The 19847-nt window shown below is 44.5% G+C and overlaps 1 protein-coding gene across 3 annotated transcripts in view; it reads right to left on the bottom strand.

Annotated features, from left to right (window-relative positions):
- ST8SIA5 (ST8 alpha-N-acetyl-neuraminide alpha-2,8-sialyltransferase 5) overlaps positions 1-10345 on the bottom strand; it is a 92512-nt gene extending 82167 nt beyond the window's left edge. For all 3 annotated transcript variants that reach the window (XM_042455701.1, XM_042455702.1, XM_042455703.1), the window contains exon 1: positions 9971-10345. In XM_042455701.1, coding sequence (XP_042311635.1) covers positions 9971-10107 — 137 coding nt within the window. In that variant the 5' untranslated portion in view covers positions 10108-10345. The remainder of the gene's footprint in view (positions 1-9970) is intronic.
- Between the last annotated feature and the right edge of the window lie 9502 nt (positions 10346-19847).

The raw sequence follows: 19847 nt of genomic DNA, 5'->3' as shown, positions 1-19847 counted from the left end.
GCACCTGGAGATTTAATAAATAAACAATTTGAAAAATAAATAATTTGCTTTCTTCCCCCTTCTCCTTGGGCACAGACTCTGTAGGGTAGATGATGACATAGTATATGCTAAGCTGGTAGGAAAAAGACAACAATATATAAGATGCTAGCAAACAAAGGATCTTTGCTTTGCAGACCAGCTTGTAGTCCTGTGTGGACAATGTGTACATGTGTGCTCTGCCATGGTGTGCAGTGCCACTGTTTGTCTGGTTTCTTTCCTTTTCACAAGTTAATGTGTATTTATTGTTGTTGTTGTTGTTAGTTAGTTAGTTTGAAGTTAGAGAGTGCCTGCTAGATTTATCTGTTTCTCTTTTATATGCATTTGGTTGCTTGCTGGAAACTGATCTCTGTTTTATTCTTTATTCTCTCTCTTTCTTAAATAAATAGAACAACCTTCTTGAGCCCAGGACTGAGTGATCATTCCGCCTGTTCATGCCCTTCAACCCACACTTGGCAGCTAGAATTGGGCTGCAAGTGTGGCATATGACAGCCAAAGGCCCAGCTATGAGTGCTGCACTTGACCACCAGGGATGGGCTGCAAATGTTACACCAGCATTCTCTATGGTCCAAAGAGCTGGGGGTGTTGCAATATGCTTTCATATTAGAGAAAATTGGAGAGAGGGGTTACATCCAGAAAGAAGACAAGGGCCAAATTACAATGCCTCAGATAAGAGAATGCTCCTTCTGAGAGGCCCTAGCATGACTTCTGGCCCAATGCTTCATTTCCATGCAAGCAGAGTTTGCCGGTATAAGCTTTTTGTAGTACAACTCCTAAAATTTCCCAGCCCGAAGGGGCACTCTTCTTGCCTAATAAACTTGTAGTCCAAAAAAGAAATGTTTCCAAGCTCTGAATATGAAGCATGCTTTCAATCATGACTGACATCCTGTTGGTGTCTTACACATTCTTAAGTTCCCTTATTGAAGCAGTTGTACTTTTTTTGGCCGATACGTAACATTCATATTCAGTTGGTTATGAAAATTGAGTTATTCATATCATGTCATTGCACATGATTGCATACTGTGTGTTGTTCACTTCATATTGTGCACTGTTGCACACTGTGCATTAATTAAGTTCCAGCTAGCCTTCCCCCCTTTGACGGCAATAGTAGCTGGCTGATAGAGTTTTAGTTTGGATTTTAATATAGTTGTGTTGTATTTTTATTATGTATTATAATGTATTTGTATTGTTATTATTAACATGTTGTTCACCGCCCTGATCGTTGGAATGGCGGTATACAAATAAAATTTTTATTATTTATTTATTATTATTAATTAAAAGTGAGGGCAGGGTTGGGCACTGCATATCAACATGCAATGCACACTAGGTTGTGCATCCTTGCAATTCAAAAATGGCATGGTTCAATGGAGGTATAACACCATGAGCATAAAGTTATGTTGCCACTCTTTGATGCTAGATTTCAGCCCATGCCAATAATCTTAAAACATGCCAAACCATTTAATAAGGAACAGATAGTGGAAAACCCAAAATAAATTTGGCAAATTCTAAGTGTTCACACGCTGTGTATGCTAACATACCATTGGAAGCCTGTCCACAATTCAACATCCTACTATGCATTTCCCCTTCTTTGTTCATCCAGTGTTATCTGATCATAACTAAACAAACTAAACCAAGTAGAACAAAACAATCTGAACTTTCTGAACAAACAGATGCTTTCAGTTCACCGATTTTTGAGGTCTTCGTTTTAGCTGGAAAAGCATAGAAACCTTTATTTCCCACCTAGTGCTCCACTGGTTCAATTCCCCTTCTAAAGTGTGTTGTCATCTTTTGGGCTGAGATTTAGGGATTTTCATCAGGTGTCACATGAGAAGGTACAAACTGCTCAAATTTCTACTTCTGTAGTGGCTATAAGGACTATCATTGCCATCATCATCTTGGTTTCATCATCCATCAAATGTTACTGACCAGTTTTGGACCATCCGTGATTTGAATTATATCCAAGAATCTAGGAATCAGTGAGCTATTATCAGACTATATGGTATATTCCAAGTAGCATCAGCACTAATGCAAACAAGTGTACATGGATAAAAACGCTCCTTGAACAGATTACACCTAGAACAGGGGCCTAGAAGCCAAGATGATGAAACTAAGACTGTTGTACTTTGGCCACATCATGAGAAGGCAGGATTCACTAGGGGGGAAAAGTGCTAGGGAAGGTAGATGGCAATAGAAAGAAAGTAAGACCACAAGCCAAATGGCTGGACAAAATCAGAGAGGCCACGGGCCAGAATCTGCATGACCTAAGCAGAGCAGTGGGGGGACAGGGGATCTTGGAGATGTCTCATCCACAGGGTCACCATGAGTTGCGTCCAACTCCAGGGTCCTTGCAACAACAGCAACAACAAACCTATCTATGGAGATTTCATTCAGATTTTTTGGCAGTCCATTGGAAATTGCTCATAGAGCACCTATCATCACTGGAACCACTGTTGTTTTCTTTTCCCAGAGAAACTAAATCTCAGTTTGGTAGCATGTAGAATCAGTATATAGAGATCTTGTAGCACCTTTGAGACTAACTGATAAGAAAGAAATTGGCAGCATGAGCTTTCATAGACTTCAGTCTACTTCCTCAGATACTTTTGGCCAACCTCTTTCTTTCAGTCAGTCTCAAAGGTGCTACAAGATCCGTCTACATACTGAATCTCAGGTCCAAAACACACTTCAGAAGTAATCTAATTTGAGATTGCTTTAACTGCCTTAGTTCAGTGCTAGGGAGTCCTGGGAACTGTAGTTTATTGTGGCCCCAGAGCTCTCTGACAGAGAAGGCTAAATGTTTCCCAAAACTATAGTTCCCAGAATTCCCTAGCATTGAACCAGGACAGTTAAAGCAGTCTCAAATTGGATTATTCCTGCAGTGTGTTTGGGACCTCTGTTTGTAAGTCTCATTATTTCATAATATTTCCTTCTATTTGTCTTTTATTCTGCCATCTCCTGATGATTGCCACATCTGTAATCCAATGACAGCTTGAGTCTCCCTTATCCAGAAACTTTTTTCATAGGTGGCTGAGATGGTGATACCTTTGCTTTCTGATGGTTCAGTGTACGCAAACTTTGTTTCATGCACAAAATTATTAAAAATATTGGGTATGAAATTACCTCCAGGATAAGTGTATGAGGTGTATATGAAACATAAATGAACTTTGTGTTTAGTCTTGGGTTCCATCTCCAAGATCTCTATTTATGTACATTCATGCAAATACAGGTATTCCAAAATTAAAAAAGAAAGAAAAAAAGAAAGATCCAAAACACCTCTGATCCAAGCAGTTTGGATAAGGGAGACTCAATCCTGTATTGTCATTGTCATTATTTCCCTTTTCTACACCAGTCTTAGGGATACAGAATCTCTGTCCTCTTTTCTTGTAAGCCACTTTGAATAAAACTGACCAACAAAAGATTTGGAATGCAAGATTAAGGACCTTTCATTGTAAGATTTAGTGGACGCCAATATTTCAGATCCAAGCTTGGGAAAGTTACTTTTCTGGACTACAATCCCTAGTATTCCCTTGTCATCATGGTCAGTGGTATGGCCAATGGCCATGAATTCTGTGTGGTTCATGGGAGTTGTAGTCCAGAAAAATAAGCTCCAAAACCTATACATACCACCATGTACTCATTGGAGAAAGAGCTTGATATAGATACAGAATTTAAAAAAAACACACACACACACCATGAGAATGGTGGTGTCAAGAACAGGGTCTGATAACCATTTATAGCATACCACTATTATTTTTTCAAGCACTGTTTCTTTTGTATTCTGTTCCCATTAACTGCCTCTGCCACATCAGGAGACGTTTGGTTTTATAATTGTCTAAATTACAGCTATTTAAAGAGAAGCAATTAAATATCTGCTGCATGACAAACAACCCAGAATGGTTCTGTCAGCTGCTGGAGAATGCTGCAGAAGACCTATTCAGCAACCGTGGCCTCCTCTGGCGTAAATTACCCCAGCATCATGGAAAGTCAAGATTGCTTTTAAAAATATTCAATGTAGGAGGAGAAATATTCTGAACTTGCATTTAATGGTTGTTTCTGTGGAAGGAGCTTTCTGAACAAATGTGATGACAGAACAGAAAGTGATGTTTCAAGCAGCACCATAAGAATTCTAGGTTTAATGCTTTATCTCTAGAGGTCTGATTTTCCCTTCTCTGCAGCCACCTATCTGGCCTACAATAATGAGCTGTACATGGGTCCTAACTCCACTTCATGGGCCCAACTTAAAGTGCTGATCTGACTACAACCAAGTTGCCTGAAAGAGTGCCTTCTCTTATAAATACATCACATTTTAATGCCCCCACTGAATTAGATGGACAAGGCCATTTCAGTAGTGTACAGATGTGAGAGCCGGATAGTAAGAAAGCAGATAGAAAGAAAATCAGCTATTTGAGATGTAGTTCTGGAGAAGAGTGCTGAGGACATAATTGCCAAAAAGACAAACAAATGGGTCCTAGAACAGATTTCAAGACTGAACTCTCCTTGGAAACCAATGGGCCTGAACAGACAGGCCAAAATAAAACTGCTTCAAGTCACTTTGGAGGTATGCTATTTAAATGATGCATGCGTCTTAAGAGGCTGGAAGCTGCGCCAAAGCCATGCTCCAGTCCTAAGGACTGGGCCTCAAGATGACTAAAATGAGGCTGTCATACTTTGACCCCATCATTTAGCTTATACATATTGTGCTTTCAAGAAGTCTATTTCGCATGTGATTTGCTCCTTAATCCTTTGAACAATACTATAGGTAGATCAATATTCTTATTTCTATAATGTGATGAGGAAAGGTCTGGGCACAATGAGATGGCCAAAGTCACCTAATATGACAATGCAATACAGTAGTTAGAGTGCCTGACACGGACTGACATGGGGTTCAAATCTGAACTGAGCTATGAAACTCACTAGGACTGCATCTGCACTGCAGAAATAATTCAGTTTGACACTTTAACTGCCATGGCTCAATGCTATGGAATTCTGAGAACTGTAGTTTTGTGAGACATATAGCCCTCTCTGTCAGAGAGCTCTGATGCTACAATTTCCAGAATTCCATAGCACTGAGCCATGGCTGTTAAAGTGGTGTCAATCTGGATTATTTCTGCAGTACAGATGCAGCCTAGATGATTTTGTCCATTCACACATTCTCAGTCTAACCTAACTCACAGGGTTTCCGCCCCTGGAGATAAGGCAATGAGGTAGAAAGCCATGTGTGCTACCTTGAATTTACTGAAGCAAGATATACAATTTTATTAAGAAAATTAATAATTTGGGCAAATATAACATAGGGGCTTCAGGAATTCATAATGCAATCCTTTGCTAAACCTACACAAAAAGTAAGTATCTAAAGTTGCAATGTGAAACCCACTTAAAAGACTGTTGCCACACTACAGAATTAATGCAGTTTGACCCCACTTTAACTATTATTTCTCCCTCCTATGGAATCTTGGGATTTGTAATTTGTTCTGCAACCACAGATCTCTGACAAAGAAGGCTAAATAAATCCCAGAATTCCATAGCACTGAGCCATGACAGTTAAAGTGGTGTCAAACTGCATTAATTTCACAGTATAGGTGCTGCCTTACTTGGCAGTAACACCCCAGTGAAATAATCTGCAATTACTGTACATTTAAAAAGGCATTTTCTCTATTGTACCTCTTTCCATTTCCTCTCTACTATGCTCTCAATTTAAAGGGACCATTTATTGCTTTTATTAAGCAAGTAATAACTACAACACTCCAGAGATCTGTTATTAATAAGGCTTAACTGTGATTTAATTTATTGGTGTCTGCTAGCTAGGATTACAAAAGCAGACAAAACTCAGAACCTCCTGATTCTTTCTGTGAACTTTCTCATTTCCCAATCTTATACCTATGTAACACACTCTTTTCAACAAGCAGAAAATGCTGCAGCAGGGAGGTTACTAGCCCTGTCTGTCCCTGACCTGCTAGCTGTCTATATTTAGAGAATAATCAGGTGGAGAAACATTCAAATTCAAGGTTCCAAAACCCAGAAATTGTACAATCCACTCCACTGTTTAAGAGGTCTTCAGTCTCATTCCTATCTTGTTCCAGTACAACTGAGGATTTGTGGTCCAGTTCAACCAGTCCTATTCAAATAGTCTCCAGAATGCAAGCAAGCAAGTTGCTTATGGCAGGTGTGTGTAGCAGGTACAGTAGATCTAGATCATCATATGGAAAAGTTACTTTTAACACAACAACCTCCCAGCATCCCCCAGTCAACATGTCTCCACTTTCAATTACACAGCTGAAATGGGAAATCAGAAATAAGGGGTGAATGTGTTCATGCACTGAAGCTCCCTTCATTTCTGATACTCAAAACAAATGACTGAACTCAGAGTTATTTAATTCTAACTGTATGCCTTTTGCAAAAGGGACCAGCTGGTGGGTCATGGAGTGAGCTGCTCCTACGTTCGCAAAGTTTCACCTAGCTGAGACTCTCCCAATGGCTTGAATATTTTGAATAAGGGTGACAAGATATACCCTTAAATGTTAAAATGTGGAGTGCAAGGTTTACCCTAAGCACAGCCCTCAAGCTCAAGACTGAGTAAAAACATGCATAGAAGGGAATTACTGTAAGAGTTTTTGCAGATTACGATAACATCCAAAATCCACAGAACAGTGAAACCTCTATTGTCCAACTACAAGGTACAAAATACATGATGCCGGCTTTTGAAGCTCCAGTGGAGCTTTGAAAACTTGCATAACGTATTTTATGTATGGCCAACACAGCTACCCCTGGATGTGCTTTCTAGATTTTGCAGAAGTAGCCAGGAATGTATACCCATCCAGGCTTGAGCTTGCTTGCTTCACTGATAACTATCTCTTTACACTCTGCATTGCCACTGATTGTTAATTGTGGTATTTTTTGGTTACGTGGCTCTCCCATATGCCCATTAAATGTGTGAGTGTGTGTGTCTGTGTGTGTCTGTGTCTATGTGTGTGTGTGTGTGTATAGACACACACACATGCATAGCCATATATCTCTGCCAAGAGATAATGCCACTTCCTGCATCTGTTGCAGGAGGTGGGCTCTAGCACATAAAAGCATATGTCACAAGAAATTCAACTCAGCGGAGTGCAGCGCATCTTGACTCAGATGTCACTCCGACTGTGTTAAACAGGACTTGCACATGGGGAGAGAATAACAGCTATCAAGTGGCCTTATCCTATGCACATGTGCTCAGAGATTTAAAGTCCCAATGGAAAAGGTCAGAGAATGCAATCCTGTGCAGGAGTAAATTGTACTGAACTCAGTCAGGGCTCACTCTCTGGTTCCTGTGTTTGGAAATACACTGTTGGTTTTATAAGGCTGGTGTAATGGTTTAAGTGTTGTGTTATGACCCTGGAGACCAGGATTTGATTTCCAGCTAAGCCATGAAACCCACTGGATAACCTTGGGCAAGGCACACTCTCTCACCCTCAGAGGGTAGCAATAGCAAGCCTCCTCTGAACCAATCTTGCCATGAAAATCCTATGATAGGTTTGCCTCAGGGTTAGTTGCAAACAACTTGAAGGCACACAACAACAACAACAACAAATTGACAAGCTGGAGCATGTCCAGAAGAGGATGACCAAAATAATACAGTACTAGTAATCCTATTATGATTATTTGTATTATCAACATAATTAGGCTGCTGATTTTAATAGTCATGTATAGATAGGTTTAGAGCCAGCATGACTTAGTGGTTGGAGACTTGGACTATGACTCTGGAGACCAGGGTTTGAGTCCCAGCTTGGCCATGAGACCCACTGGATGACCTTGGGCAAATCACACTTTCTCAGCCTCAGGGGAAGGCAATTCAAACCTCCTCTGAACAAATCTTGCCAAGAAAACCCCAGGATTGGGTTGCCTTAGGATCAGAAATGACTTGAAGGCACACAACACACACATACACATAAGGTTCCTTGTTGGTATTCATCACATATTTATGACATTAACAATCTACCTTTCCTCCACTGAACATAAGGTGGGCATACAGGGCTCTCCCTTTCCCTCCACCGTCCTCACAGTAACAACCCTGGAATGGAGCCATGGAATGACTACCAGCCAATGAATCAAGCCATGAACTTCTTCCTGGCTGAGCCAGGGCTCAATCCACCCATCTCTCTATCCGCTGTATCACACTGTCACAACCTCACATCCCAAGATCTCTCAAAGGGAATCCAAACAAGCTCCTCACATACCTACAATGATACTTCCTAGTATCACTCTAATGCCACCTGGATTGAGAATAGCTGCATCTTGGCAACATGCAAGCTTCTGTCTAACATCCTCATAATATAGTTTTCCCTTCTGTATGATTTTTAATAACAACCATGGAGGAACTTCATACATTCAACCAAGGTATGAGGAAACAGAAATAGTAAAAGAATTGCCCCAGCTAAGATCGAAAATGGATCAGAAGGGGGGCTGCAGTTAAGGAATCTGAAGAAGACTAGGAATAGGAAGGGCAATTTAAGAACTAGAAAAGATCCTAAAAGGTAAAGATATAGAAATGAGCACTCGAGTTAGAATCGTCCAGGGCATTGTGTTGCCCATCACCAGGAACAGATGCAGGAGATGGACAATGAAGGAAGTGGGAAAACAGATAATAAATTCGTCTGAGATGTGGTGCTGGAGAAGAGTGCTGAGGATACTGTGGATGCCAAAAAGAAAAACAAATGCGCCCTTGAAGAGATCGAGCCTGAAAGCTCCCTGGAAGCCAAGATGGTCAAACGGAGGCTGTTGTACTTCAGACACATTATGAGAAGGCAAGGCTCATTAGAAAAGACAATAATGCTAGGAAAGGTGGAGGGAAGCAGAAAGAGAGGCGGATGGATAGACTATCGAGGGAGGTCACGGGTATGAATTTACAGGACCTAAGCAGAGCAGTGGAGGATGGGGAGTCTTGGAGATGTCTCATCCACAGGGTTGCCATGAGTCAGGGTCAACTCAAAGGCTGTTAAATATTGTTAACACCTTTGCCTGATAAAGCAAAGCTGTGAAGCATGCAACCTGCATTCTGGCTGGCCCCATAAAGGTATCCCTTTTGGGTGAATCTGGGATCACAGAATCCTAGAGTTGGAAGAGACCCCAAGAACCATCTACTCCAACCCCATTCCACCTTGTTGGAACTTGGAAGACACCATCAAAGCATCCCAGGCAGATGGCTATCCAGCCTCTTTCAAAACCTCCAAAGCGTTAGGCTGCAGCTGCACTGCTGAAATAATCCAGTTTGACACCACTGCAACAGCCTTGGCTCTCTGCTATCCAATTCTGGGATTTGTAGAGAATTTCTTGACTGCAGCTAAGAAATCTGAAAAGAAGACTAAGGGCAGCTATGAAGGGACTAGACAAGTGTCAAGATATCTCACTGAATACTAATGTTAGAGCCAGTGCAGCAGAGTGGTTTGAGTGTTGGACTAGGACTCTGGAGACCAGAGTGCGATTCCCCATTGGGCCAACACTGGGCAAGACCTTGGGCAAGCCACACTCTCTCAGCCTCAGAGGAAGGCACTGGCAAATCCCAGATTTCCGTACCAATGACCCGTAAGGGGGTATCTAACTGGATCATTTCTGCATATGGGAGCCAGTGTGACATAGTGGTTTGAGTGTTGGACTAGGACTCTGGAGACCAGGGTTCGAATTTGGCTCAGCCACATAAACCCACACTCTCTCAGCCTCAGAGGATGTCAAAGACAACTCCTCTCTGAACACACTTGCCAAGAAAACCCCATGACAGGTTCAGCGCCTGAGGCTCCCCATAAGTCGGGAAAGGCTTGAAGGCATACAATCACAACTATATGCATACACACACGCGCGCGCGCGTGTGTGTGTGTGGAAATAGGTCCCCATCTGCTTGATCCCCCCCTCCACCCTCCAGGTGAGAAGTTTCTTCCCTCTCCTGCTCCTGCTGCTCCTTCCTGACCTCCTCAGGTAGTAGTTCCTGCCGTAGAGGATCTGCTGGACCAAGGTGACCACGGCGAAGGCGCAGACGAAGATGAAGAGCAGAGTCCGGTTGCCCAGCAGGTCCCGGCTGGAGGTGGGGTCGCTGTAGTAGCCCATCTCCCCTTCCCGGGGGAGGGGTCCCTAGCCAGGGCTCCTGCTCCTGCTCCTGCTGCTGCTGCTGCTGCTGCTCTTCCTCATGGACTGCAGCGAAGGGGGCTCCTCCGCCGCATCCTCTCCTCTCCTCTTCCCAGGGAGGACCAGAGGAAAGTTTCCCCCGGAGGAAGGAAGGAAGGAAGGAGAAGGAGAGGGAAAGGCAGGCGGAGGAGGAGGAGGAGGAGGAGAAAGAAGCGGCGTCTCTTCTTCTCCTTCTTCTTCTCCTTCCCTTCTTCTCTCTTTGGCCGGAGGAGAGGGGAGGGAAAGGGGGGTCCCCTCCGCCGCCGCTCAAAAGAGGGGCGGCGCTGCTCTTGGGAGGGAAGGGGAGGGGAGAGGGAAGGATGGAGGGAAGGAAGGAAGGAGGGAAAGGAGAGGGGGAGGGAACAAGGGGTAGAGGGAGGAGGGAAAAGAAGAGAAGAGGGAAGGAGAGGGGAAGGAAGGAAGGAAGAAGGAGGGGGAGGGAGGGGATGAAGGAACGGAGGAAGGAAGGAGGGGAGGAAGCAAGGGAGGAAGGGAAGAAGGGACGGACAAATGGAGGAAAAGAGGGAGGAAGGGAAGAGGGAAGGGCAGGAGGATGGAGGAGAGGAAAGAAAGGAGGAAGGAAGGAGAAGGGAAGGAATAAGAAAAGAAGAAGGGGAGGGAGTAAAGGATAGAAGGAAGGAGGAGAGGAAGGGAGGAGGGAAGGGAAAAGAAGGAAGGGAGGGAGGTAAAGGAAGGAAGGAAGGAAGGGGCCCGCAGCCCCTCGTGGCGGGGTCCTTGGCTCCCAGGCAGCCTCCTTCTTCTCCCTCAGAGGAGGAAGAAGAAAGAAAGAAAGAAAGAAAGAAAGAAAGAAAGTGGGGGGCGAGGGTTATCCTCCGCCGGGGTCTTTAGGGCAGAAGACCCCCCCCCCCCGAGCCCTGTAACCTTTGGGGAGGGCAAGGTCTTCCCTGGGCCTTGGCAGGCGCCCTCCCTGCAGAGGCTGGTGATGAAGGGCGAGAGAGGAGGGGGTTGTGCCTGGGGCGCCTTCCTTTCCTCCCCCTGGGCCTCCCCTTGGGCTTTCTGGGCCGTGTGTGTGTGTCTGTGTGTGGGGGGGGTCTTCCCCCGTAGACTGCAAGCCTTGCAGCAGCAGCCGCCGCGAGGCGAGGAAGGTCAGGGCTGGCCTCCCTTCAAGGGCATCATCCTTGCCTTCCTGGCCTGAGCCTCTGGAGAAAGAAAGAAAGAAGCAGGGGCCCCTGGGGCTGCTGGGAAAGAGACACACATCCCCCAAGGGCCCCCCAGGCCAAGCCCAGACTATCCAGAGCCCTTGCAAGAGCTTAGGTAAAGTCGGAAGAGTTTACCCCACTGGGGCTGATTTCGGCATTAAAGAGAGATTAAAGCGCATTCATTGACTTGATTTTGTGGTTTACTTTATTTGCGCGATTGCATGCGAACATCGTTCCTGCCAACGAAGCGGAAACGGTGAGAGATTTATGTGTGTTTGTATCTGTTCCCAGCCCCTGAAGAAGGCCTTTTCTCATTGTGGCCAAATCTCGCTGACCATCCAAGAGCAGATGGAGCTTGTCTCCTTCTTGTTTGACTGCTTTGCCACGTGCTTTTCAGTATTCATTTCCAAAAGACAAACTACACACAGCAAAAGACCATTCCCAGGATTCCAGAGCATGGAGCTGTGGCAGTTAAAGCCATGTCAAACCGGACTATTTCTGTAGTGAGGATGAAGTCTCAGAGGAAGGCAAGGGCAAAGCCCTTCTGATGTATGGCGACCCTAAGAGCCAGTGTGGTGTAGTGGTTTGAGCATTGGACTATGGCTCTGGAGATCAGGGTTTGAGTTCCCACTTGGGCATGAAAACCCACTGGGTGACCTTGGGTAAGTCACACTCTCTCAGCCTCAGCAAACACCCTCTGAAGAAACTTGCCAAGAAAACCCCATCATAGAGTCACCATAAGACTGACATGACTTGAAGGCAAAACAACACAAGATGAATCTTATCACAGGGGTGTCTTTATAAGATTTGTTCGGGGGGGTGTACTTTTGCTTTCTTCTGAGGCTGAGAGAGTGTGAGTTGTTCAAGGTCATAGCTGAGCAATGTTCAAATCCACTACGCCAGCATGCTCACACTGAGAAAGTATACAGTACCAATGAGAGGATAAATGTGCCCATTCTACCTCCTCTGCCTAGTTACAGATGTGCCATTAGCACATTTCCACAAGGGGAAAGTGGAAGGTTCTCCCAGAGTCAGTGCAGAGTCAATCAAGGGGTTTCACATTCTTTCGCATGAGATCATCAAACTCACATCGAATGCTAACCAGAATCAATCATGGGGTTTCACATTCTTTTGTGTGAGGTTATCATACGACATCAAATGGAATCCAGGCCCTATACAAACGCAATGCCGAGTAATCTCAGAAATGAGTAAATTCTCTGAGCTACCAAATTTAAAATGCTGATTGCAATGTGAATTTACAGACAAATTGCATTTGGTTTGATGTGGAATGTGTTTGTGGATTGCCCCTGGGTTCCCTTCGATTCTCCTCCTCCTCCTCCTCCTATTCTTCCTCTTCCCTGCAGCTGAAACTGTTTTGACTTTTGTGGAGAAGAGGTTACTTTTTGACTTTTTGTGGGAAAGATTGTGAACTTTTGTGGGGACAAGGGCTTCCAAGAGGGCACTGATGATCAGGAGGATCCGGCTCACCCACCTGGGCTCCTTTGGGGGGGGGGGGCAGCAGCAGTGGCACCATAATCAGCTTTCCTCCCCACTCCCATTTGATGACACAATGCGAATTGGGCCAACTTGAATGAGGATTTACATTCTTGCTGTGTGTGTGCATCATAACCATTCACAAACAGATTTGCTTCTCCATAGTGCCAGCACTTTAGCCATTTTCAGAATGGGGGCACATAGGCCCCTGTGTGAAAAAGTCCATCTGCTTACAAGCAAAAAGTCTTCCTCAACCCCCCCCCCCCCCCGCTCAATCTACAGCCATCCTGAATAAGTTACTACTTAGCTGTTGAAAGAAACCAGTGCCCAATATGTCATAACTACAGTATGTCTCAGCAGAGACACCATGTCAGGACAGAAAGCTGTCTTGAAAGGCATGAATAAACAAAATGACACCTATTTTGTAAGCACTCTGCATGCATGTTAGCAAAGCCAGGGGTTGATGGACAGGAGGAGAATGATAGATCTGTGGGTGATTGACAGGACATTGCCAAAAGCTTACTGACACCCCCCCCCCCCAAGTATTAGAATTCCAAGTAAGACATCCAAGTGTGTCTTTATACTTCCTCAAGGTCACCAGCCTTGTGGAAATTGCTTATTCTTGGACTTGACGATCCTCATCTATAAAAACTGAAGATGATCCCCCCCCCCTTTTTTTTTTTTTTTATAGCTCTGCAAGCCTAATAGAGCCAGTGTGGCGTAGTGTTAGACTGTGTGTTGAGTGTTACACTGCAACTCTGAAGACCAGATCCAATAACATCAAAAATCAACCAAACAGTGATACCTTTATTGGCCAACTAAAATGCACAATGTAGATGTTGCAAGCAGGCAATAGAAGACATGGAAGACCGCCTTCCAGATAGATAGACTGAATCAAGGAAGCCACAGCCCTGAGTCTGCAAGGCTGATGATGACTTGGAGGCCTCTCATACTCAGGGTTGCCATAAGTCAAAGCTGACTTGACTGCAGTTAATGACAACAAGAACTGGAAGCAGATAAAAGTATGACCTCTAAAAAGAACACAAGTATAAAGGCTGTATAAACACAATATCAATAATATAAAGACATAATATACAGCATAAACAATATACAATATAAACAATATAAAAACAAATATAAAAACAGTATAAACAAGTATAAAGACAATAGAAATAAAAGTATTAAGGAGCCAGAATGGTGCAGTGGTTTGAGTATTGGACTGGGACTCTAGAGACCAGGGTTTGAATCCAATCTCAGGAACAGAAATCCACTGGGTGACCTTGGGCAAGTCGCAGTCTCTCAGCCTCAGAGGATGGCAATGGCAAACCCCCTCTGAAGAAACTTGCCAAGAAAACCCCATGATAAGTTCACCACCTTAGGGTCACCATAAGTCGGAAATGACTGGAAGGCACACAACAACAACAACAACAACAACAACAACAACAACAACAAGCAAACAATAAAGACATTACGTTATAAAAGGGCATTTCTGCTTGAGCAATTAGCCCTCGAAGACCAGCTCAAAGAAAAAGGTCTTTACCTACTTAGGATTGCAAGGAGTGTGCCCTGCCAATCTAACACCTCTAATGAATTCTAAAGCATGGGAGCAGCCACCAAGAAGGCCTTTTACCACGTTCCCAGCAAAACCATCTGGGAGGGTTGTGGAACAGAGACACAGGCCTCCTCAGAAGATCTCAAAACATAGGCAGACTCAGCAGACAGCCCTTTAGATAAACTGGGTTTGAGTCATAACTCTTGGTCACAACTCTAGCAAGCAGGACCAAATGGTGAAGGCTGGTGAACAACCATAATCTAAAAAGTGATGGAGGGCCACATGCCTGAAATACACACTTTGTGTATTCTACTGTGTGTGTGTCTTTGTGAGAGCCAACATGGTGTAGTGGTTTGAGTGTTGGACTACAACTCTGGAGACCATATAACCCACTGGAGACCATGAAACCCACTGGGTGACATTTTGATTTCTTGCTGAGCCATGAAACCCACTGGATTTCACTGGGTGAGTCACATGCTCTCAGCCTGAGGGAAATGCAATGGCAAACCCCCTCTGAACAAATCTTGCCAAGAAAACCCCATGACAAATTCTCTTTAGGGTCACCATGAGTCTGAAATGACTTAAAAGCACACAAGAAGAAGAAAAAGTGTGTCTTTGTGCATGAGCAAGAGAGGGAGGGAAGGGATGAGAGGAAGAATGAGTACGTGTAAGTATGAATGTCTGTGTGCATGCATGAGCATGTATGTATATGGGAGCAGGAGACTGAAGCCAAACACCCACCATCTGTCTATTGTATTCTCTCACCAAGTCCATGAGTGCATAGTCTGTTCTCATAAAACAATCAGGCAGAAGAGCAGAAGGAGGGCATGTTGAACTGTACAAGGGGCAATTGTAACTTAATATTATTCTGTGAAAGGAGTCAGGGGTTACCAGCCCATCCTGATGCCCTCTTCAGCCTCTTGACCTTTGAAATTATCACTACCACATCCTTTGCTCCACTTGGGAAAAAATACAGGTAGGAAAAATTACTTCCAAATTAGTTAGTTGCTGTTCAAGTACCGAAATCCCAAAAGGGTACTTCTGAGCTAGAACTAGAACTGAGCTAGAACTTGAAAACGTGGGGAGGCTTGGAAGTGTGGCCAGCTCAGAACAGTCACCATTCTAATTACTGTACATTTTAAATCAACAAAATCTAATGGAGAATTCTCTCTGGAGTTCATCCCATGAAGGCAATTGGGAGTTTATCCCGTGAATATCTCAAAAAAATTGCATAATTACATGAAATGATTTCACACGATGTCACACAAAACCCAGCATTAAAGTGGTCACAAAGAAGCATTAACACGCATCTTTTTTACTTTTGGGATTTTAGCAACAATGCATTTCTGATATCACTTTATTTGCGCAATTGCATGTGATAATCATTTGTGCAATTACTTGCCATTTTTGCTTTATTTGAGGGATGCTTTAAATGCTGTTTAATCTCTCTTTAATGCCAAAATTAGCCCCAGTGTGATAAACTCCTCTGTCTCACCAAACTATAAATCCCACTATTTTTTAGGCTAGGTTGATGGTGGTTAAATTGCTATAAAATTGTTATAATTGTACAGCATGGATAGACTCGCTGTTTTGCATCTTGAAAAGAATGCTGGTGCCTCACAAAATTTTGCCTTTTAAAAAAAAGGAAATTATACATGGTCGTTGTGTGAAACACAGGGGCCATTCAGACTACCTTTTACCCCAGTTCAGAAACTGGATTAAAAGTGGGAAGTTCATATTGGCCCCGATTCTTTAACACCCGAATTCGAGGTTGGCACACCCGTTGAGGGGCAAATGCCCCTTGGCGTGGGTCTTTTGAAAGTGGAATTTTACCTGTATCTTTTGAGAAAAAAACGGGTCCCGGCAAATGTGAACTTGTCCCCAGTCATGTTTGGGTCACGTTGAGGGGAGGGATCAGGTCAGAGGGAGGGCAGAGGATGGAACATGCCTCCCCTTCATTGGGGTGGAGGAGGAGGAGGAGGATGAAGGAGCAGGAGGAAGGATGCCATGGAGGGCAGGATCAGGGCAAAGGAGGAGGAGCAGGAGGAAGGGTGCCATGGAGGGCAGGATCAGGGCAAAGGAAGAGGAGGAGGAGGAGGAGGAAGGGTGCCATGGAGGGCAGGATCAGCGCAAAGGAGGAGGAGCAGGAGGAAGGGTGCCATGGAGAGCAGGATCAGGGCAAAGGAAGAGGAGCAGGAGGAGGAGAAAGGAGCAGGAGGAAGGGTCAAGTTCAGGGGAGGGATTAGGTCAGAGGAGGGCAGAGGGCGGAACATGCCTCCTCTCTGGAAGGCAGCTTTCTCTCTCTCTTTCGAATTTTTTTTTTTTTGACAGACTATGCGAATAGTTCTACAGGTTGATACATATACATACTGATAGAATGTGTCTGCTTGTGCTACATTTCCCTTTCTGCTTGCTGCCGACATGGCACCTCACTTTGCAAGAGGCTTTTTTGAAAAATTATTTTTGTGTGTGTAATATGCGAATGCTACAATGCAAATGTTACAAATGTTTCCCTTTCAATTTGGCAAATTGATACAATATGTGAATGCTTTTGCTACATATGTAAAGGCATTCTGGGGTCGCAATCAGAGGGAAAGCAAAGCAAGAGGATGCAGAGATGGCATTCTGGGATGAGGAATTATTATTATTATTGTGACTGGAAGAGGATGGCATGGGGGGAGGCAAGGGCTTTGGAGATAGCATTGGGCTGGAAGTGAAGGGGAGGCTAGAGGCTGGCATTCAGAGGGAAGGCTGTGGAAACCCATGATTTTGGGAGAATCACATTCTCTCAGCCTCAGGGGAAAGGCAATGGCAAATCTCCTCTGAACCAATCTTGCCAAGAAAACTCCAGGATGGGGTTGTTTTAGGGTTGCCATAATCTGTAATGACCCAAATACACACAACACACACACACACCTGGAGGTTTTTAAATTTGACAAGTTGACAGAATATGCGCACACTGCCACCAGGTTTTTTTAAAAAAGGAGGGGGGAAAGCACCCATTTCGTTTGCCAATGGCTGTAGGAAACATCACCTTTGATGAAAGCGGAAGTGAATTTGATTGACAACAGAGGAGGCTCCATTTTAAACCGGTACCGCAAATGTGAACTTCAGAGGAGTAAATTGCACCAATCGAGGTAAAGGGTAGTATGAACTTCTTTCAGAGCAGATTTGATGTGGGGGCAACCAGATCTGCCCAGTTCTATCCAGGGCAAATGGGCGAGTGGGAATGGGGCCACTGAGACATTATTTTAAAAGCTTGAGTTGACAACATTATGAGAATACTACCTTGATGGTATAGCCTTATGTGAATTCTGTAACAAGAATGTGACCCTGGGAGATTTAAATATCCCATCTGGCTGGATGACTCTCCAGTGAATATATTGTAGCATTGATACCCAAGTGGTCTTTCTTAGGGTGCATCTACACTGTAAAAATAATGAGGTTTGGCAGCACTTTAAGTACTGTGGTTCCATCCTATAGAATTCTGGGATTTGTGGGTTTTTTTGCAAGGTAAGTAGTCTTATCTGCCAAACAGTGCTGGTGCCTCACAAAACTACAAATCCCAAGACTCACCTGGAGCCATAGCAGTTATTTCTACAGTATAGATGCATCATTAGTGGCATTTTGTCACAGAAAGCAGAATTTACTTTGCTTAATCTACTGGTGATCATATAGTCATTGTCATTTTGGGATCTGGGTGTACATATGGGGAATTTTAAGGACCTATCGGTTTAACTGAAGACTTCTCAAGACTTCTCCAGCACAAATTCCCACTTCACTGTAAAATGGACTAACACTCTCCAAATAACATGGATTGCTGCTGGGCTGAGCAGCAGTGGCTTTAAGGTAACTGTGAAAGTCTAGGAACCACATTAGTTCCCTAGGGGCTTTTTCACACAGCAACCTATGTGCTGCCATCCCAAAAATGGTTAAAGCGCTGCCACCCAGAAAAAAAAGTCAATTTGCGAATGGTTATCGTACACAAGCACAACAAGAATTTAAAACCACATTAAAGTGGGCCCAATGCACATCTGGGCATCACATGGAGGAGGACAAATTCCCATTGCCAGCTGTCCTCACACCTTTTCTGTGCATGCTCCAGCTGTCATTTTCACAACCCCTGCCCCACATGCTCTAAGCAGGGAGGGAAGGATGGCTGTCATGGGGCATCGAATGACAACCCCATGTCTACAGCAGCGGGGAGCCTCACCTGGGACCTCCACTGCCTCCTTCTCCTCCTCCTCCTTCCTCTGGCTGGGAGAGTGACTGTGCAGCAGCAGGTGGCTGTGCCAGGAAGGGCAGCCAGGTGTGGGCAGCAGTGGGTCAGTGCCCCGCGCTGCTCGGGGGTGACAGCTCAGCCAAGGCCGCGTTGGAAGAACAGCAGTGTTTAGTGGGGGCTTCCTGCAGGGTCCTCCGATGCAGTGTCTCCTTCAGTGGGGCCCCATTGGCAGCGTGGGTGGCCCGAGAGGACTTGGAGGTGGCTGGGCGGAGGGTTGTGCTGCCATGGGGGCCTTGTTCACCGTGACTACTCAGCTGGAGGAGCTGGAGCTGCTGAGTCTGTGGGCCCATAAGGCAAAGAAAGAAGAGGTGGCATCCCTGGGGAGGAACGCTGCTGCCCTCAAGGAGGTCTGGAAAGAAAGGGCTGATGATGGTGCTGCCACCGCCCTCAGAAGAGCCCCGGTGGGTGAGTCTCAGTGCCCTCTTGGAGGCCCTATTCCCCACAAAAGTCACAAATCACTTTCAGCCTGAGAGAGGAGGAGGACAAGGAGGAGGAGGCAGAAGAGGATCATGGGATTTGACAGGAATCCAGGGGTGATTAAAAAAAAGATTTCCCAACACGCCACATGTGAATTGATTCCAGATTCACATTGCAACAGGATTGGTAACTTCACTAGTTCACCAAATTTACCCATTTTGGGGATGAGTTTTCATTGCATTCGGATTGGCACTGGATTCCATTTGGTCTTGTTTGATAAGCCTATGTGCCTGAACGTGAAGGAGACCTTGGAGGGGAGCATCTACTCCTGCAAATAATAATTTAAAAAATGCCCCAAAACACCTCTAGGGGTATGTGCACATTTTTACCAATGTTTTGAACTTCAAAAAAGGCTTCTCCTGGGCTTAAATTCACCCGGGGGGGCACAAAATGTCGTGGAAGCGGGCTTTTTGGAACATGTTGGGACAAAACAGGTTTTGGAAAATTTGCAAAAAAATATTTTATTTTTTTTTAACCTTTAGAGGGAGACTCCAAACATGATGGAAATAATGTTCACATCTCTAGAGTGCCTACCTCTGTTTCAATGGCAGCAATGCTGAGTGCATGTTTTGCAAGAAGAAAGTTTCAATGTTCAGTCTCTGGCAGCAAGAGCAGGGAAAGGTGAAGATCCTGATCAGACTGGAGAGCCATGTGCTCAATAAATGAAGACTGGTGGTTTTGTTGTAAGAAAGTGTGGAAAATACAATTTTCTAGGTTT

Source organism: Sceloporus undulatus, chromosome 2, assembly GCF_019175285.1.
Source record: "Sceloporus undulatus isolate JIND9_A2432 ecotype Alabama chromosome 2, SceUnd_v1.1, whole genome shotgun sequence".
In the NCBI taxonomy this organism is placed as follows: Eukaryota; Metazoa; Chordata; class Lepidosauria; order Squamata; family Phrynosomatidae; genus Sceloporus; species Sceloporus undulatus.
This window is presented reverse-complemented; position numbering and strand designations above follow the sequence as displayed.